The sequence below is a fragment of the Malus domestica genome, chromosome 05, assembly GCF_042453785.1.
Source record: "Malus domestica chromosome 05, GDT2T_hap1".
Taxonomy (NCBI): domain Eukaryota; kingdom Viridiplantae; phylum Streptophyta; class Magnoliopsida; order Rosales; family Rosaceae; genus Malus; species Malus domestica.
The window spans coordinates 38570346-38592424 of record NC_091665.1 but is presented as its reverse complement, the minus strand read 5'-3'; the positions used below and the strand labels follow the sequence as shown (position 1 = coordinate 38592424).

Sequence of the window (22079 nt, the reverse complement as noted above, 5' to 3'; positions counted from 1 at the left end):
TTATGGTGGTAGTAGTGCTAGAGTGGAGTGTTTTATATTACTTTGAAATTCTAGTTGTAAGTTGATGAGTCGTCGGTCGGCGGTCATGTAGTGTAGTAAGTTGTTGAGAGTCATTCGTCTTGTCATGAGGACGCCAGGTACGTGGGCTTTTGGCATGCAGTCGAGTTTATGTATTTGCTATGAGATTATTAATAGAATTCGTATTTAGTTTCAAACAAGCAGCTAAACCCGCGCGATGCCGCGGATTACAAAACTATGTTAAACGTGTAGAAAATTTTGAAAAAGTATGTGATAAAGAATAGTGTTTATATACATATATTACATGAGAAAATTGAGAATGCTGATTTGCCATAGCTAGGGAGTGCTATTTACAAAATGTATAGAGATTACCTTCAACCCTCTGTAACCATATAGAGGTATTGAACGATTGATAACCATGAAAATTCATATGTATTCTACAAACATAAATCTACCAAGTTAATGAATTCCATTAAAAAAATCTACCACATGAAAAATTCATTTGGTATTTACTGTAAAGCCAAACCACTAAGGAATTGGAACTTATTTTGTAAAAAAATTAACCCTTCTTCGGGTTGAACCAGCTACAACTCTTGGCGTTGGCAACCTCAAGCATTGTGGCAACTCTTCTGTTCTCGTCATAAACATCTGATTCTGCCAAATCCTTCCACCTGCATCCTAGAATTCATCCTCCCGTCACAGCGAATACATATAAACACCAAATTCCAAATTTGCAGTAAAAACCAAATTCCAAACAATGATTGTATGCATATCCGAGCCATAAGGGAACCAAATTTGAAGAATTATTTGGACATGAAAACACAAAAAATTGGAGGGAAAAATATAAATTCATCAAAATTCCCTACTCAAGGATAAGCTAAAATTGGAAAATATTCAAACCCCAGAAACTTTGGTTTCCTAAATGCCACATACATCTGCATTAGAAAACATTGGAGTAGCGTAATACTTAATTCGGTATAAAAGTGAAAAATTTAAGTCTTTTCTGTATAATGCAAGTGTTTATGTTCACATAATCATGAGACATCATTCCAATGATTTCTAATGCACAAAATTGAGGATTTCTCTAAATTACATATTATCAAAACCTGCAGTTATCTTGCTCATGAAATTTCAGAGCTAACAGTTAAAGGGATGAACTACTCTGTAAGTTTACTCTTAATTTAGATAACATGAGCTAGTTTACCTTCCACAAATTGGCCATCTTTCGTTTTTTGCCAACCATTTATTATTGCAACCAAGTTGAAAATGATGAGGACAGGACATGTCGTTTGACTTTTGGATTTTTTTGGTGTATTCTGCAAGAAAATATATCAACTATTAAGTATTAAAGCACCAAAAAGAACAATTGAAGAAAGATGCTAGTTTGCAACACCAATATATATTATCACCGAACAATTGATATCTTAAGCCATATTCTAGTAATGCCCATTGGTATTAACTACAGTGACATTTGCACATTTAACTTACCATCCAGATATGTAGGGCAGACGTCTTCATCTTCAGAAGATGGTTGCACATTAGTCCATATGCAAGTTTGTTGTCAAAGCCTTTTCCGAGTTCTCAGATTCGTCTTCAGCATCATCTCCATACTCCATTCCATTTCTTTCCGAAACCCAGGGATTGGGTGCCACAACTGCCTCTTCTCAGTTGTTGTGTATCTGCTTGCAAATGAATCATTGACTTCTAACACCTAAAGACCAAGCCATCACGCTGCAAACGCTAATATCTCTGATCAACATTGAAGGGGGTTGATAATGCCAAAATAGCCCCTTGAATATGTAACGAAGGTGATGTCCATCAAGCCTTTGAAAAGGTGCACTATACTGTTTATAAAAACTAAAGTCAATCAAACTCATGGATCTACCTTTATCTGAGCATCTTCAACCCAAATTTCTTTATATCAGAACCATCATAGACATTCATTGAGTAATGAGTGAGTACAAATCTGTCAATTTTAGATTAAGGCCTTTTTTGCATATAATGCACGGTAATGAACAAACAACACCTCTATTCCTATTTAGTTATCATTATGCAGCTGATGGCAAACAATCATATTGTTTGAGTCAATTCCTAATTGACAATAAGTGCAAGTAAATGCTTATGTGAGTTGTTCTTGAATAATTCATACAGTAAATCTTTAAACAATGGATTTTTTCCAATTCAGGATTTGAGAAAATAAACATACTTACTGAGGTTCTCGAACTGAATCCTTAGGCTTTTGACAGCTACTCTGCAAAAAAAGCAGGAAAATTAATACTTTCAGATTGAATTCATAGAGAAACTCACAAAAAGGACAGCATGTGGAACATCAAGTGTAAAATACTTGCAGAAATAGAAGTAACTAAAATATATGAAGTTGAGAACTTACCTGCTGCCTGGATCTGTCACATCATCATCATCCACATCAAATGGGCAAGGAAACTCAGTATCATCAAAATCATCAGGAAAAGACCTACGGGAGCTGAAGACCAAATTTCCTGTAATTCAAAAAACCCATATGAAAAAATGTAAACAGTCAGCGTTAAATCTATACCATGAGTACATGATGATGAGGTCGAGAGGTATATGCCAATGGTGAAGGCTGACATAAATTTAACAAAATAGATGAGAAACATGAGAATGTTGAGAAATTAACATCAAAATTTAACAAAATTTAACATCACTCACTCTACAAACAACCTCCCGCTTCCTCAAAAATCTAAATTAATCACAATAGTCAAATTCCAAGCAGAAGACTAACAATAATAATTTGATAATTGTTTGGTGAGATTATACAGAAAAAATCTTGCCTCGAAACCTGGTGGAGCTTCAAGCTGCTTCCATGACGATGTCGCTTTTGCCAAGAACAGGTTCCCGAAGCGAAATAGGGCTGAAAATGAAGATCGCAGTAAGAGCTAAACTGCGATAAGGGGACGAAATTCTGGAAGCAAAGAAAGAGCCCTGCTTTTCCAACCTTCTTCCCTGCTTTCCCTGCTTTTTCAATCCTTGGATCCCTAGAAAATCACCAGATTATAGATTTCTTTGGCAAAATAATTTTTTAAATTCTAAAGCAGGATAAATTGCTTACCTTCCGTAAAGAGGGTTATGGAAAATGCACGGATCGCTAAATCATGAAATTACCCAAAAACTCTATATTGTAGAAAATTGAAAATTGTAGGTAATCAAAAGCTCAAGAATTTTACACAGAAGAACTAACTTTCAAATAATTAAATATATAATCACGGGAGAAACGACACCTGTGTATGGAGGTGCTTCGATGGAGGGGGGAGAGAGAGAGAGAGAGAGAGAGAGAGAGAGAGAGTGGAAGAGAGAGAAGCTCCGAAATCGGGAGGAAGAAGCCGCGAGTATGTTTTTGATTTTTAGTTGCTTCGGCGAAGGAAGAGGTGGAAGAGAAGTCGAAACATCGAGAAGGAAGAACACGCGTCACCATTTTATTCCCACAGCGTAGCAAACCGGCAAAGTTGGAACCACAAAAAAGAAGTAGGGGCAAAAACGGAATCACACTGTACTATGAACAGTATTTCAGTGCATTTTCTCTTTTAGTATATATATAATTTGCTTGAGCTATGCACTCTTGTTTTTATAGTATTGTTTCTCTGTATTAGTTTGTTTCCCTTTCCTCGCTAGTTAATTTGTACTTCCTGGGTGTTGTTTGTCCTGCTCGGTTTGCTTTCTGGGCAGGCCAGTTGCTTGTTTTAATGAATAAAAACTGCAGAAAATTGACAAATTAAATAAATGGTGCAAAATGTTTTGTTACAGAAATATATCCATCATAATTTGTATTCAAGTTCATTATGTGGCGCTTGCGTCGGTTGGTTCTACGAAGATGAGTGATTCTGTTTGGGTCAATCGGCCCCCATTGTTGCTTGTTTTAATGAATAAAAACTGCAGAAATTTGACAAATTAAATAAATGGTGCAAAATGTTTTGTTACAGAAATATATCCATCATAATTTGTATTCAAGTTCATTATGTGGTGCTTGCGTCGGTTGGTTCTACGGAGATGAGTGATTCTGTTTGGGTCAATCGGCCCCCATTTTTGGTTTATGTTTTGCACAATAATGATCTTTCATGTCCTCATTAATTTTGTTGCGGTGGTGTGGTGGTTGGGGTGACGCTTCCACTTGATGAAGGTGTCTTTGTGTTGTCTCCCCGTTCACTACTTGTTTGCCTTCTAGGTGTTTGCCTCTCTGTAGGCTTTCCTGTTCTCTTTTGACTTCTGTGCCTTTGTATGTTTTTCCTTGCTTCCAAAAAAGAAAAAGAAAAAAAAAGTTCATCATGTGGCGGGATAAAAAAGTAACCTAGCTAGTTATATATACGATAATATCTAGTTTGACGTGGACCTCTGTCTATTTTATATTTTATATATATAGAGGGTTTTTTGAATGTTACATATTAAATTAAAGGAAAACTAATTAAAATACTTGAAAATTTTGAGTTTTAACGATAATGATAAAATAAAAGGTAATGTGGTTTTTTGTTAAAGTGAACAGTACCGTGAACTTTTTATTAAAATTCTCATAAATTAAACCTATAAATATCAAATTTTTGGGTCTCGATCGGTTCACCTTAGAGCCCTTCAAACCTTCTAGCAAGTGAGATGGGTTGCCTCAGTACCCCAACAATTACTTATGAGTCTTTGCACGTGATGAACAGATTGATATGATGCGGCACACGTCAAACAATAAAATGTTAACAAAAAAACCAGAAGCTACTTTGTGAGGAGAGCGGTGCCCACCCATTAAAAGCAAGATATTTTTCTTGATTATAATTAATTAATGGTACAGGAAGTTGGTGTGGTGGGGTGTGCCGTGTGCTTGAATTTGGAAGCATGGGAAGTCTTCGTGTTTCCAAGTTCGAAAGCGGTTGATAGAAGTAAAGGATATTTTTGCAAAGAGAAGAAATGGCAATGAATGTTTTGTGGTTAAGTTTGATACGCATATAAGGCAAAAACTCAGCTGCTACAGCCGGGATTTATTGGGGCAAAGCTGACATTGGACTGCAATTAGAGAGCTCTTATTGTTATAATATTTGGAGGATATGCCAGTTTGGACAAAATAATGACAGAAGGCTTTTTACGGCACGTGTATATTGCTATTGTAGACGCAGTGGCGGAGTCAGAATTTTATATGAGAGACCTCTCACAATGTAAAAAAAGAGGGTAGTATTTATAAATTTAGTAACAAAAAAGAAAGTGTTATCGACACTCCGAAAATCTTATTATACACTCATCCCAATTGTATTTTTCTACATTTTTCAGAAGAATTAACAAAATCAATAAAAATTTTACAAACACTAACACTCAAGTAAGAGGTAGAATAGAGTAGAAACGAATAAAAATTATAGACATTAATAGAGATTTACAAATCTTATTGTGCTTATTGAAGTGATTTGTAATTTTTATTGTAAGTTGAATGGATTTGGAATTTGAAACGACAAAAGATATGAAATTTCGAGAATGAGATATGAAATAGCTCACGAATTTTTAAATTGCACCGTGAAAGACATCAGCTTAAAGTGTGATGCAAGAATTTTTATTTTATAAATAAAAGTGAATGATGGGTTTATTTTAAGGGTTTGATTTGTGATAAATGACCATAACAAGAGTTAATGATTGAATATATCTAAATTTTTGGACAGTAGGAGGGTCCTAAATGAAGAGAAATAGGAATAATACACATGTCCGTGTATCTATATAACTTTCAAGGTCAAGATAGGCCCCCAAGATCTCTTGGCCTCTTGGAAGAGGATCCTCTCCTGAGCTCAGGATGGGGTTCTTCCTGATTACGAAATCTGGACTGTTCAAATTTAATCCAACGGTTCCAAATAGGGGGATCCTCTAAAATTTATAATAATTGTAATCGTTGGATTAAATTTGAACGGTCCGGATTTCGTGGTTAAAAGAATCCCTATCCTGAGATCGGGAGAGGATCCTCTTCCTGCCCTCTTGGTGCCTCCGTCAGTGTGTAGGCGTACGTGTCAATAATAAAATATCAAGTGTACATCTTTTTCTTACATGACATTGTATAACTAACACAAATATACCATATGGTATAATGGTGCATCCGGTCTCTTTAGAAATTCGGTATAGTTAAGATTAGGTGACCTATCCTTGCTCACAGTACCAAAAATTACCACTTGTCCGATGAAGTTTTGCAAGACGAACGACAATTCGACAGGCAAATATAGGTGAGTTGAAGGCAAGTAGTACTAGTCACCTTGTTAATAAAGATAAACCCTTGGAACATGCATATTAACTCAGCTTTTCTGCACACCGCAGCTGCCATTGCCAGTTACAGTTCATTTCTATCATCTTTCATAAGAAATACGACTTCCATTAGCTCTAATCAAAATTTCAATGATTAATCACAACCCAATCTAACTAAAACCTTTGTTATTAACTGATATGCTGCATATGAGAGAGAGAGAGAGAGATGGAGTAACACTTAAGTAGAATTTTTCACTGTATCTGCACAAGAGATGTTACAAGACTTACATGACCTTTCATTTACAATATAATGAATGAATGGTTAACCACATTTTGCAAGCAAGAAACCAAAACCAACCAAATAAGATACAGCACACCACCGTAGATTTTTAACCGTTGGCAGTGGTATTATATGTGATTTTGACAATGACTGACAAAGGAATGTTGATAACATGGCCTAGATTTCCAAGTAGTCCGACGCTCCCATAGCTAGCAGTCGTGCTGTTACCCGTAGCATTAACGAACACGCTTAAGATCTGTGTCTCCCCACTGGCAATCGAAAAATTAAGTGGAGACACCTTTAATGAAACTCCGAAAGGAGCACTCCAGCCAACGGTATAAGTTTCATTTTCAGCAATGTTCCTCACTGTTCTCAGCACCGTCCTAGACTGGTTTAGTTTTGCTATTGTTATTGATGGCAAGTTCAGGTCACCTCCACTGATGGTAGAATTATAAGCCCAACAGCTCTCACCGGTGTAATTCAAGACCACAGGAGCCGATCCATTAATGCCACAAAGAAATGACATATAATTGTCATAACCTACAACAAGAAGATATGGTTTTCGGTTTTCAGACAATATATACTGCATCAAACACAAACATAATCACTTGAGGAATGATACACCCACTAGTCTTTGCTTTTATTAACATCATAGTTTTCGATAAGATGATTGTTATTATGAGATACAGATTTTCATTTTCTAAAAAAAAAATGCAAAGTTCTAAGCATATGGATCAGGAAGGAAGTTAATGTTGTTTATGAGAAGAAATGGAGTAACTTACTGGCATCAAAAATCAATCCTGGATTCAGCGCTGCTGTGGCATTCACAAAACCACTGCCCATATCAAAGGGCGTTGCTGGAGACTGGTTTTGATCTGGAAATGCATATGCACGCTGAGCCATTATGGGCCCACCATTCTTGTCATATAGAGAAGCAGTTGTGGAAAGTGCAGATGCAATCGCTGAAGGACTGAAATTGGGGAACTTCTGCCTAACCAGTGCAGCAAGCCCAGTAATATGAGGAGCAGCCATGCTTGTCCCAGACATAATTGCGAAGTTCTCGCCTGAAGGATAATACAACGGTAGTTACATAATAATGTTTGAAGTAAAAACCGTCATCTATCAATCAAAATACTGAATTAGTTATATATATTTTTTTCAGTAAACAAAGCAGTTATAGTTTGAATTATATTACTATGTCAAAGTTCTCACCTTGAAATTCAATCGAGTCTTGCCCAACAGAACTCCAAGCAGCCCATATAGAATTTCCAGGAGCTACCAAGTTGGGTTTCATTATGTCTGCATCATCAAGAAAATTGTCTTCCGGATCTGGACCTCTAGCAGAGTAATACATGATCTTTGGGGCAGAACCACTGTAATTTGCTTTCAAACCTCCACAAATGGTTGCAAGTGCCCCAAATTTGGTAATTCTCTTTGTCACAATATCTCTCTCCAAGGAAAGATTGTAGTATTTCATTAGAACCTGCCAAATATATCATAGAGCCTCGTTAATATATGAGAGAGACAGATTTTGAATCTGGACTCGTATTCAGAAATTTGCACACCTTGGAATCTTCTGGGGATGGAATTATGATGCCAGGTATTTTCATTGGAGTTGGGTTAAGCTGAAAACCGATTACAAAAGCATCCATGGTGAACACAACACCAACTGCACTTAGGTTTTTGGCTGTTTCTAAGGATTTATTGATGGTAGAGATTCCTAGCACAAATCGAATTGAGTAGCTACAGATCAAGAGGTTTCCCCGGATCAAATCCTGATTAAAGTTGCTCGGGTCTTGGCATTCACCCACATACATATCATCTGACACTGGTGTGCCATTGTTCAAAGCATGTGTGGCAGAGATCATTGTGTACATTGAATCTGTTCCCGCTGTAACAGAAACAGAAGTAATCAGAAATAAGTATGTAAAATGTATCACTAATGGAAAAAGGAACTCAAGATTGGGCAATGTAGAAACTGTGTGAACATAGATAACTTTAAATTTTAAAATTCCTCTTTATCACAAATGAATGTAGATCTCTTTTCACAATTCTCTAGTGAAAGTTACTGGACTACCATACTGGATATCAAAGTAGCATTCCATATAAGATCAAATGTGGATTTGGGTAGCTTATAAACTATAATGCTCCTTGTTTCACTAAAAATTGGTGATCCAGTTTGTAACTGCATAACTTCAAAAGTTAATATTTAACCTAAAGCGTGAAGAATCAAGACAGGAATAGTTGTTAAGATTATCTTGTGCAACAAAATTAAAGCGAAGGAGCAATAAAATTTAGGAGAAAAACTTACATGCAAGTCCAACTCCAGTAATGGTGACATTGTTGCCAAGCATTATAGAATTGCTGTAGTTTCTGTCATGAGAGGCAGAGCCAACAGTGAATATCCATGGACTAAAGGAAGACATGCTCTTTGGTGATGGTCCAGTATTTCCTGCTGCTTGGACAACAAATATACCAGCCTTTACAGCTGATAGTAATGCCATGTCTATCGGATTGAAAAATGTTGCAACTCCGGGAGGACGCCGGTTGGGAGTGATTGATAAGCTTATTATGTCAACCCCGTCCTGAGCAGCCTGGAATGCATAAATACGTTAAAATTATAGATGTTAAAATGGCAAAGAATCTATATAGAACAAGAAATATAGATAACTGATTTCTTATAAGTTTGAAACCCCAATGGAGACTCATCAGCAAAAAATGGTTTCATTCCCAGACATAGACCAAATTGGTATGTACCTGATCTATGGCAGCAACAACATCAGCCGCAAAGCCTCCAAAACCTTTGTACAATGCCTTGTAAACAGCGATGCTGGAATGGATAGACATGTAGTTACAACATAAGAACATAAAACATTCCCAATTGTTTATGCACTGGAAAGAAATGAATTCTCTTGGGCATCAAATATTGATTTCTTAGGTTCTTTTTTATAAAGATTTCTTAAGTTCTTAAAGAGGAAGGAACAAGATGTAGGATGTTTGTTACTGCAAAGCGTACAAATTAATAGACAGAGTTTCGTTTTAGTTGTAAATTATAAAAAGTTGTTTCCGAGTCTCAGTGGAAGAGGTCCACTGAAGATAAAAGATGACGTTTTAGAGGAGAATAGGAAATCTGAGTACCATGTCAGAAAGGAGTCTACTGAGAATCTGCCTTATATCTCGGCTGAAATGAGCTGTATGAAATCTATTGAGAACTAGTGAATCTTCTATCCCCAAGAAATCCCAAACAACAAATTGTAAGTATGGAATTAGCTGTTTAATGTCCCTCTTAAATTCCTATCATTAGCTGGTGTAACATCACAGTGAAGTTTGTGTACGGTTCAAGAATGTATTTGGTGATTAAACGATTCTCAGATCTAGGTTAATTTTGTTTGTCGCAAGTTCAAAGAAAATTGCCATTCAATAGACCTCCTTTTTATAACAGTAGTTTAAGCACAATATCAATTGACAAAGTGATACTAAGATCTAGAGTTGTTACTGTGCATGAGGAGCCATCCCACTTGCATTTCCGAAACTATGCCCAGCTACAACCACTGGGATTCCATGGTTTCCTGCAGCAATGGAAGCGGTGTGCCTGTAAATTAAAATGAGATCCTTCAACTACCTTTTGAAATGGATGTTAAGCACAAGAAAGCAGACATAACTACATCATCTTTTCATAGAATTTAAAAAGATACTTTATTGTGCTTTAAATATCACTAAAAGAGCTAAATAGGATTTTCTCAGAATGTAATTTGAGAGGTCATACGACCATGTCATGTTTACATCAACTTGATGGGTTAGTAGTTTTTTAAAATTTTTCTTTAATGTCGAAATAAATTGCATAATTTAGGTGCATGTGTGAAATATGATTAATTAAGAACTAAAATATATTTCATTGCAATGAAAACACAGAAAGCTATTACAGTTGCACACACACATATAACCTCCAAAATGAATATCGGTGCAAAGCATGAAGGACCTCAAATAACACAAAGAAAAATAAAAGAGAAAAATATACAAGGGAAGAGTTAAAAAAAAAAAAAGTATCGTATGGCTAGTGCCCTAACATAGATCATAGATGGTCATAGATGGGTAAACAGAAAACAGACATTTGAAACTTTGAGATGGGCTCGGAGTTAGGTGAATCTCATATAAGACAAGACTACAAATTTTCCTAAGTAGCATTTTTTTTTCCTATGTCATTGACTCTTTATATGAAAGCATTAATGTAACAAACTTCAATTTGAGAGAAAATAACACAGATGCAAAAGAAACAATAGAGCAGTTTCTCTGGGGCAAGTTAGAAACTCACGTGCCATGACCATCACCGTCAAATGGAGAAGCGTAGTCCTGAGATGAATTGAAAACACCTCTGGTTATAGCGGATGATGCAAAATGGCGGGCTGCAATAAGCTTTCTATTGCAGGACCCAGATGGGAAATCCGGAGTAACCTCGCAGATGCCACAGAAATGGGGAGGAACCGGATATGGACGTTCAGATGCATGGTCATCAAAACTAATGTGAGTTGGATCAATACCAGTATCGATAAACCCAATAACGACCCCTTCTCCAGCTGATTCATATCCCCCTCCTTGAACCCATGCTCCTTGTGGTAAACCCAAGAACTGAGGAGTATGGGTGGTTGCAGTTCTAACAGAAAAGTCCAAAACCACATTTGCTACTTCTCTCCTCCTTGAAAGCTTATCAACCTCCAAAATTCGGAAATGCCACCAAATTAGGTACTTGATCAAATAAATAATTTCAAAAGGACACAAGATGCAGCAATACAGGACACACAATGTTCCAATTTACTCAAATGTATTTGACAATTGAAATTAACAAATATAATTATCTAAACATATATCGCATCCTTTTATGGATTTTTATATAAAAATGAATAATCCATACCTGATCTTGGGTAACAAACACAGCAAATCCGTTTATCAAGTAGTGGTAGCTGTATAGCTTCAGATATTTCTCCCCTCTCAACACCCTCCTCAATAATGAATCATGAGTTCGAGCGATATAAGAGCTATACCTACCATCCCTTCTCGAAATATTTCTAAACCTAAAGGGAAGACATTAAAAGCATCATCAACCATGCTCAAGGTCCTAACAATACAAGCTACCAGAAAATGTCAACTAATGTAAGATAAAACGGAACAATCAGGGATAAGTTTGGAGGGGAAAGAAAAAGAAAGCACAAAACATCGTAGGAATGTCGGATACTCATTAAGAATGAATAAATAACTTTTTGACATGGTGAACAACTTAATTACTGCCCCATAGAGGAAAATTTACTCAATTCTTTAGCAAGGTAAAGGGGGAAATGGACAACATTATATGTTCAAGTTTCCACATTTTTATAGGAAACAATTCGTACAGACGATATATGGAAAAGGGAACAACAACATAGGACCCCATGAGCAAAAAACATCCAAGCAAATTGGTTTCTCCACATTTGATTTGAGCATTCATCTTGATTTCAAAGGTGCATAATTAGCCATCAGAAAACAAAAATTCACAACTTTAAGCTGTACTAAATCACAATTGAAAAGCCAATTCAAGGTGAAAAAGCAAACTAGTTTTAGAGAGTAAGAAATTCTTGGTAAATGAAGGATAAAAATGGTTACCTTGGTTTGTGAATGTTCAACCTCTCAGAAGCACTGCCAGGTCTAACACCATTTTTGCTGCTCCTTCTCAACTCTGCATCGTAGTGAACGGCCGGAGCTTCTCTGAGAGTAACGATATACACAGCCGCGAAGTTATCAGAATCTTCGTCTTGACAAAAAGAAGTCATAAGCATCCCCAGAAAAAGCACCCCCATCAAAAGCACGCCATGGAAGCTTCCCATTTTAGACCTAAAGCAGCAACAAGAGCAAAATCCTAGAAGAAAAAAAAACACTTCCCCAGATGACCAAAATCGGCTTTTGGGCACAAGTGCTTAGCAACCCATGTCCTCTATTTCTCAAAGCAAGCTTATTTCATGGAGCATTTGCAGAATGTGGAAAGAAGCAGAGCTGCAGAGGGAAGAAGAAGCAGAAAACCAGAGACCCTTTTTCTACAATGTGACAATTGGTGTGAAGGGTCGAGATAAAAAGTGAGCTGGCCGAGAAAGCTGACTGCTTTTCGGTGAAAAAGGGATATTTTTTCGTGCACTTTGGCTTCTCTGTGTGTGTGCAAGAAATTAGAGGGTACACACAAGACAAGAGAAGAGGGGGAAGAGGGGAAGAGAGGGAGAGAGAGAGAGAGAGAGAGGGTACGAATAGCTGGAGGCTGGAGCACCGAGAATCCGTGTACACTTTCTTGGATACTGTGCATTTGGACGTTTGTTTATGCAAAGGGGAAAAAAAGCTACGGTCTTTGAATCTTTGGACTCTTTGAGAAATATGAACGTTTTGTTTTGTTTGTATTGTATGCTTTTTGTAAATAATTTCTTCTTGTATCATTTTTGGACTGACAGTTTAGCATTGTTGATACCATTCTTTATTACTTTTCACATGTGCTTTTTTGTTATTCAATTAAAATTATTCACGTGTCATATTTAAAATTATTTACATGTCAAGTTTAAAATTTGTCACACGTAAGAAATGTAAAGTGGCTAGGACGACCATTGCTAACATAATCCACAAGCAATGTATGTCTTGCACGATAGTGATTAACAAACAACCAATACAATCAAAATTTGTGTACGTCTGAAACTAGCAAGAACAGCAGCCGCAAAATTGGCTTTTCTAAAAACAAGTATGAGTAATGAGTTGTGATCCTCCAAGGAACTCAATTCCTTCCAAGCACACAATCAACCATTCCACCAAAGGGAAATGTGAGTCAAGCTCCACATTTTCTGGCTATCTGCTTGGGAAAGTAATTACAGTAGTTCATTGCCTTGTAAACAAGAAGGGAATGGTGTTGGTTTGATGTTCGTTCAAGTGAACGAGAGATTTTTTACTATGCCTGAAACACAGGTTGGTACACTAAATGTCATAATATAAGTGGTTAGATATTTGAACAAAAAAAAATTAATCACTTATATTATGACACTTAATGTACAAATCAATGTTCTCGGCATACTAAAAAATTTCTCCATATCAACATTCTTTCTTGTCTTGGCCCCTTTGTTTTCTTTTGGAGATTGTCAAGTTTCACAAACGTTCTATTTTTTTAAGGTCACCCGTGATATCCTCTGCAGAAGAAATAGAGAGAGAAGAAAGAAGGTTTTATTGGCCCTTTTGGGTGTTCTGTTTGTCTCGTGGGTGGGGGTCTTGTGAGACGGTGGTGTATTGAGTACACCATTGATGAGTGCGCATGTGAATACCACAAAAAGGCCGAATTTCGGTGCACCTTCTATTGTTTGGAATCAGATAACTTAGATATTTTGGGAACATTATTGAAGTGATGTCTCAGTTTAATAACACAAATAAAACGTACTACATTGTATGGGTGTACCACTTAAGGTATACCTAAATCGACAATTAAGCATTTGTAGTCAGTTCTATTTTTTATTGAAAGCGTAGCGGATTCTATTTATGAGTGTCTCTCGTTTTCAATTTTTTATAAAATTTGTAACCATTTGTGAATCTTTCATTTATATTTCAATAATCCAAATCCCATATGGTAGTCATTCTATAGTATGATGATGCATGCGTCCATTGTGCACTTTAGGAAGTACGATTTAATTAATAGTCGTTGGGAGCTAAAGGGAACCTGATTCTTACAATCATTTGGTCACTCTTTTTTGGGTCCAAATTGATGACCTCCTCCATGTGATAATATCAAAGGGAAAAGCAAAAAAAAACAAAAGAAGAAAAAATTGTCTACCGTTGCAGTTGGTCCTTTAACTGATTTGTGTCGAGAAACTTACACATAACATTGTTTTATTATAACAAAATATCATGATAAAGGTGAACTAATTTCTTATAAATTTTTCTCATAAAAAAGGCTAAGCTGACTTTCTTTTTTAATCTCGAGCTTATGGTTTGGTCTCTTGGACTGATCTTGGACTCTCATTATTCATTTTCCCAAAGCCCAACAATACCAAATGGGCTGAGGTCCCAAATATATGTCAATGGTTTAGTCTGAGAGGAAATGGTCTCTCCAAAGACCAATAAGTTGCTCTTCTGTTTATCATTACTCTACATTCGTTATCATTTCGTTCATCAGAAGAAAGTAAGCATATGTCACTAGTTTCTTTCCGTAAACCACCTTTTTGTTTTTTGATAAGAAATCATAACTTCACAGTTAAAAATCGTTCATGAGACGTAAGGGACTGATAAATAATTAACTGATATTACTGAAACAGTTGTCTTGCCTAATGATATTTCGCTTCTATGGAGAAGACCACCAGTTGGGCTGGCAGGTCCTAATGGGGGTGACTTCCCACTAGTCACCAACGAAAGCCATAATGTTCTTGATATCATATCTACGTCTCCACTCCTAACCCTCGCTAGGTCTTACAACACGATCTTTACTTGTTTTAATGCATGCTTCCACACTTGTAGATAAGTTTGCATGTCTTTGTGAACTTCAATTGCAGGTGAGGTATCGAACAGCCTTGATGAAGTTGATGGGATCGTAGACCACATCACGGAATCATTTCCAAGTTCACGTTAAGTTTAAAAGATCCTATACCTATACCTTCAAAAAATCGTTCTTATGGCTTTCCGTGAGTTTCATTTCTGAGAATGTTGATTAGGTAACATAAACAACGAATACATGTTATCTTACTTGTGATGAACTATAGATGCATGACAGTAATTGCTTCCGAAAGTGTACTGTCTGTTGTTGATAATCTGCCAAAGAATGCTGCGAAGGAGCCTTAACAGCTAGAGCCTGTATCACGAACTTACATCGTGGTTCGGTTTTGCTTCTGCAAATAAGCCTGCATCATATGCAAACCACATCGTTTTAGTGTAATGTGGCGTTGCATATTGCTTCGTACGCATATCACTTGTATCCATTCTACGTATATATATGTATATATATGTTGTGCTTGTATTTACGTAATGCAGTATAAGGTTAAGCTTGAGTTGGACCAACCTTACCAACCCAAATTTTGGACAATACATAAAATAACCGGGCTTTGCTCTCCTGTAGGACAAAAAAAAAAAAAAAAAATCTCTGAGATTTAACTAAATTAATCTCAACCATTCACTTGTGTGAAAACGCGTGCAAAGGAGAATTCCATTACCTAACCTACCTATTTTATATAACCTTAAAACCATAAAATGGAACGACTGACTTAGTAAGGTTTGTCAAACTTCACGTATCGACTACTTCTCTTTGGGTCAACATATGTAAGCTTCATACAGTGATACAATTTCCAGTCTTTGGGTCAACATATGAAAGCTTCATACAGTGATATGATACAATTTCCAGTCTTTGGGTCAACATATGAAAGCTTCATACAGTGATACAATTTCCAGGACTTCTTCTCTTTGGGTCAACATATGTAAGCTTCATACAGTGATACAATTTCCAGGACTTCTTCTCTTTGGGTCAACATATGTAAGCTTCATACAGTGATACAATTTCCAGGACTTTGCTAGCTTTCTCTCTTCTACTTTGTTTCATTTCGTTCTCATCATTATGTATAATTTAATGGTTGACGCTATCTATTTTCTAGTCATTTCTTGCGAATTATATTTACGAACAAATGGAGAAATTAGGTTCTCATCCTTCATTTTACTATTTCATTGATTAAAATCATATTTCTTTTTAATTTTTTATCAAGGTCCTTGGGTATTAATAACATCATTAATTATTTCAATAATAAAATATTTTTTATTTCTAAATATATTCATTTAATGTTAAAAATGTTACAATTAGTATATTTATATTTAGAGAAAATTAGAATTAGATGCCTCATTTTAGACTTTTGTAGACTAAACATTTATGCTTTTTGAGTTTTTGATTAAACTTTTGAAACATTTGATTAAGATACTCAGACTTGAACTACTTCAGATTAATTGAAATTAATTTACATTTAAATATCTGCTATATATTTTAAATAATTTAAACTATATTTAAGTCTAAAAATGTAAACTTTTCAAATCTAAATGTACATCCACGCCAAATGGAAACATACCAATATTAAATGAAAATGTACCAACATCAAACGAAAACGTACCAACCCCGAATTAAAATGTACCCAATTATAAACTATATTAAAATGAATATTCATCTTTTTGGAATGTTTAAAAATATGTTTGATTCATACACAATGCTCTAGATAGTCTTGTTTTTTGGTATATAAGTTTTTGGAACAACTTTTAGTTGATTAGAGATAAATCATTATTATTGTAGATAATGCTAAATAATAACGATAAATCATATAATTTTGAATTAACAAAAAGGTTATTATCCGTTGATTAATGACCCTTTCTAGAAAAAAAAATTAATTAAAGTAATTTAAACTTTTACATTGTTAACGACTATTTCTATAAAAAAAATAATTAATTAAAGTAATTCCTCATTATTAGGACAAAAAGTAATAAAACTTATGCTTTGAAAACAAACATACCAAAAATTCAAATGTACCCAAAACTAAATGTACCAAAAATTTAAATGTATTAAGAAGCCAAATGGACCAAAAATTCAAATGTACCAAGTAACTAAATGTACCATTATAATCAAACGTACCTAACAACGAGTTTTGTTACATTCTATTTAATTTACTAAAATAAATATTTTAATAAAAATTAAAAAATAAATCTTAAATCATCATAATAAGAGATGCATAAAAATAGGAGGAAAAAAGGGAATGCTAACATGAATAGACTTCTAATGAAATAAAATTAAAGTACCAAAATTGTAGGGAAAATGTTTAATCAAATTTGGAAAATGAATAGATGTTTAGTCTATGATATTTAAAAATGAGGCGTCTAATTCAAAACGTCCCTTATATTTATGACTAAATTTTTTATCATATATTTTTAGTTTTAGTTTGTACCCATTTTTTATTTGTAATTCTTTTTCAATTTGTACCAATTTTCTTTTCAGTTTTAATTTGTACCCATTTATTAATTTCTTTTTGTACCCATATTTTTTTAAAGTTTATTTGTATTTGAACTCATATTTTTTATTTATACTTTTTATTTTGCTAAATGTACCCATGCTAATTATATGTACCGATTCATGTAAAACTTTTTAATCTTAAAATGTACTCGTTCTTAAATATATCAATTTGTTATATGTAAAATGTACCATTTTTTATATATAATCTATTCAATTTTTTAAATCCATTTTTAAACTTATATGGATGCATTCTTTTTTCTTTGATTTTAAAATGTATCTATGTCAAGTTTAATCGAAGAAATTTACTAATGTTATTAAGTCTCATATCTTTTTCTTTTTTTGTGATTTAGAAGAATGTACCCATGTTTTGATACAATAATTTTTTTGGTTAATTTTGTTGAATGTACCCATGTTTACACACACACACACAATGGTACATTTATATTTTAATATTTTTAATCCCACAAATTATGGTTTTTTATTTAAAATCTCATTTATATAAACAACTAAAATTTCTAATTTTTAATGTAAAAAATATAGTAGCATACATAGAAATAAATTATCACATTAATTTCAGGGACCTCAATCAAAAATTAAAAACCAACAAGTTTTCAATCAAATAATATTCATAGCTAAGGACCGCATCCAAAGTCTTCCCAAATAAAATAAAAAATCAACCACATAGAAAATTGTTCCAACTTCCAAGCAGTCAACTATTATAAAATACCTAGATTAATCCAATTTTAACACAATATATAGCAAAATAATTTTTAGTTTTACTGATTTTTTGCTACCTTTGTTTTATGTCTCATTTAATAAAGTAACTCTGGTCACATGTGTGAATCACAATATGCGGTTAATATTGTTTGATGTGCAGCGAGCACGCCAACGTTGATAACTGCGCACTGCATGATATTGTCGAGTCTCCACTGGTGCGCCCAAAGTCCTTCCAACCAGACAATCATTCGGCTTTCTTTTTATATTTCTGGTTTTTTATGGAATTTTTATTTATTATGCATTCCGAGTTTAGTATTACGAGTGTTTTAATTGTTAGATTTATTGTTAGATTTGATTTTTACAATCATTAGATGCGTCTGTCCTAACATAGAGTAATGTTATATATATTGTAGCATTTTTAATTTTAGATGTCTAAGTAGTTTTATTATTTATATAAAAAATGGCATTCAAATGCATGAAGGAGGCAGTCCTAGACGTCCACTATTAACCCTTATTTACCCGAGCAGGAGGAATGGACAAAACGTGAAATAAGATAGGTGCCAAACTTTGACTAAACAAATTGTCAAGCTGACTGAATGTGAATCTGGTTTTGGAAATTACTTGGAGTATAATGCAGCTTAGAATTCCACATGATGTAAGACATATTTTGTTTTTCTTTGTACAAATAATATAGAGTAATAATAGAGAGATTAATTTTTTAAAATTAAATTACAAATTAAATGATGTGTCACCAATAAGAAATAAATACGTTAATCGATATTTAATTAATAATCCAATCATTTACAACCACACCAGTTAATTTGCAAATTTGATTTAAAAAAATATAGTTTCTCTAGATTACTTAATAATATATGATCGGGCATGAGTGAATCGAATTTAAAGCATCAAATATAAAAGTAAATACTGGATAAATGTTTTATTGGCGGGAACACAGATAGTACATCACGTGTTTTTATGTAAGTGGTGGGAAATTTTATTTTTTAAGTTATTACTTTTTAACACATATATCTCATCATTTATATAGTAATACGTAGTGTATCACCTCATATGCCGATCACATTGAAAAATCTCTAGTAAATACTGAGTGAAAGTTCCATCACAAAACAAAGAGATGGTTGTTTGAGAGAGAGACCCGTGTGATGCAATTTGCTTTACTTTGTCCCTTCCAATCTCACTCTAAATTTCCTCTTTCTGTTAACTGCACATTAAAAGTGAACAACACTAAATGTGTTCAAAGTAGATCATATGTTGAAATATTACATGGATCTCAATGGGATTAGATGGGAAAAAAAAACTCAATGGGTTGCAAATTTGTAATATATACCTTTTCTACATGCGAGAGCAATTTTTTTTTGCTCTCTATTTTGAGAGAATGACTTATACATAATGTGTTCATGCTTGGTTAGCACGTCGAGTTATTTTGATATGAATTTTATATTTTAATTTTCTTCTCAGAATTGTTTTTTTCCACAAGGAATCGCAATTTCATTTTATGAGATCACAGGTCTTTTTATTAGCTACTATTTGTGGTGCACAATTTCGTACATATAGGTAGTGATTATGATCGATTCGATATAAAGGAGGGCATAGCATTTATTTTTCGTTGAGGATTTCCTAGAAAAATCGTCACATATTCCTCCGATTGCTTGTAAAAGATATTTACGTAATGTTTCGGTCCAATAACACATTATTATGCGTAATTGTTTTTCACATATCAATATAACGAGAAATCCATTGAGAAAGGAATCAACAAACATGGAATCTTTAAGAAAATATTTTACTGTGGGTGATTAGGATTAAACTAGAATTTTGTTTGGGGTAGGGTACTGAAATAATCGCGTATTATTCTTGTACTAGGTCCTACCAAACTGCATTTGTTTATGGTATGGTCAACAAAAGACAGCCACTACAAATTCCAAAGACCCTGTGATGTTTAAAATACTTGAATCAAACTTGGCTGCAGAACTCAATCTTTTCAAGGGTTTGAACTTTGAGTGTATGTATTAATCAATAATCTAATTGATTACGTGTTTACGTATCTGTAATCGGAATAAGAATGTGGAATTGAATTCTGATTACGGAGTATTTTGGTGTTTACTAAACATTGAGGAATCAAAAAAGAAGTGGGGCCCACACAAATTTTGGAATTCAATTCCTTGTGTTGGTGGAATTGGATTCCCTAGATATAGATGGTAATCCAATTCCTTATTGTTTGGGTAATCAGAATGATACTTTTGTTCCCTTTATGCCTTCACTTTCTTTTTCTATTTCCAAGATTTTCCTTTATAAACCTATTAAAGTATATAAAATATTTGATTTGGGACAAGGGCATTTTAGTAATCATACATGTTTATATTCCAATTCTGCTGAATTAGTAAATAGCTTTATGAAATTCTATTCCAATTCCAGAACATTTAAGTAAACAGCTTCAACAAGAACCCAATTCTGACTTCTCCTCATTCCAACTCCTCCTCAATTTAATTCATCATCAATTCAATTCCTCGTATTTTCATTACCGTTACGTAAGATTTGCAAGAACATTGCTCTTTTTATCATCTATTTGTGTTGTATTTTATACAATTTTAAGTGTCAGTTGATATGGACATCCACGTCCCTTAAATAATTTGAATTTTTTTATTTCATTAAAATAATTAAAACAACCAAAAAGGAAAATAAATTTAAAAAAAAAATCCTAAAACCAGCGGCGTGAAACCTAGGGGTTTAATGGTTTTATTATGTCGTTCTCCTCCCTCCTCCTATACTCCTTCTGTAGCCACCGTCTCCCTACAACCACACAACCCTCTAAATCAACATTCTTCATCGGCGCTCCAATTTCCATGCTTTGATTATTGGTGAGCATCTATAAAAGCTTGGATAATTACAAGGTGAAGTTTCGAGTTTTTCGACTTTAATCATGGAATCTCTTCTAACAAGGAAAAAACTAAGTACTAATTAAACTAGATAATTAATTACAAGGTGAAGTTTTAACTTGATTTAGTTTTGAATCATTCCCCCTAAAGATTATTTCATTTGGCACATGTATAGTGCCCTTAATTCCCCACTTAAAAAAGCAAGTGAACTTGGCAAGTACATGTTTTTGGACAAAGTCCAAAGATTTTTTTTATGACCGGCGCGAGTGGTGACTTGAGTCGAATATTATGAAGTCAATTCTTGGCATCTGGACGACGAAGTCATGCGTCAGTAAAAATGTTAAAATTCTTAACAACGCAAAAGCTCAGAAAATGTATACATGTAGGCGATCCGAACTGTCTATATTTAGATCTTCATTTAAATATCATGTTTATTAAAAATTATTCAAATTTAAAATTATATGACCGTTAGATTATATAAGTCACTTGAGCATTTCTTTGTAAAACTGTATTTGTCCGTTTTCTTCACTACAAAATGAATCTTAATGATTTTAGATGATATATGAATGATTAATTAAAATATAGCTTGTTCATAGAAAATGGACCATACACAATGACAATGTGTATCAAAACGTGTGTCAAAAAATTGATGTTATATATATATACACATATATATCGGAAGCCTTTAAGGGAAGAGATCCCTATTTAAAAAAAAATAATGGGGACATCATCTTAACTGTTATATTTAGCTTTAATGAAATTCTGTGATTGAGATTTTGTGACATGTGATTTAATTTCAACCACAATATTTCATTAAAAACAAATCTAACGGTCAAGAGGGTGTTCCCATTTTTTTTAGAAATGGGGATCCCTTCCCTCAAATGGCCTATATATATTTGCAGCATTTTCTAGTTGAAAATTATACAAATTA

General features: G+C 34.2%; 1 protein-coding gene and 1 long non-coding RNA gene across 8 annotated transcripts; both read right to left on the bottom strand.

Moving 5' to 3' along the window:
* Nucleotides 1-274: 274 nt before the first annotated feature.
* Nucleotides 275-3597, bottom strand: LOC103454477 (uncharacterized). 7 transcript variants are annotated; one of them, XR_011581573.1, is made up of 8 exons: nucleotides 3276-3597; nucleotides 3107-3168; nucleotides 2829-3032; nucleotides 2408-2516; nucleotides 2225-2269; nucleotides 1507-1862; nucleotides 1223-1334; nucleotides 275-696 (listed from the first exon to the last, which is right to left on the bottom strand). It is a non-coding gene; the product is annotated as an uncharacterized lncRNA (long non-coding RNA). The 7 variants fall into 7 exon arrangements; XR_011581574.1 differs by having other exon boundaries at nucleotides 275-689; XR_011581570.1 differs by having other exon boundaries at nucleotides 2229-2269.
* A 2876-nt stretch (nucleotides 3598-6473) lies between these two features.
* LOC103430528 (subtilisin-like protease SBT2.2) lies at nucleotides 6474-12889 on the bottom strand. Its single transcript, XM_070822697.1, has 10 exons — nucleotides 12161-12889; nucleotides 11436-11595; nucleotides 10839-11236; nucleotides 10023-10118; nucleotides 9284-9356; nucleotides 8838-9120; nucleotides 8092-8417; nucleotides 7739-8009; nucleotides 7309-7590; nucleotides 6474-7066 (listed from the first exon to the last, which is right to left on the bottom strand). The coding sequence occupies exons 1-10, from the start codon at nucleotides 12379-12381 to the stop codon at nucleotides 6636-6638; spliced, it is 2541 nt and encodes an 846-aa protein (XP_070678798.1). The 5' UTR covers nucleotides 12382-12889; the 3' UTR covers nucleotides 6474-6635.
* Nucleotides 12890-22079: the final 9190 nt, after the last annotated feature.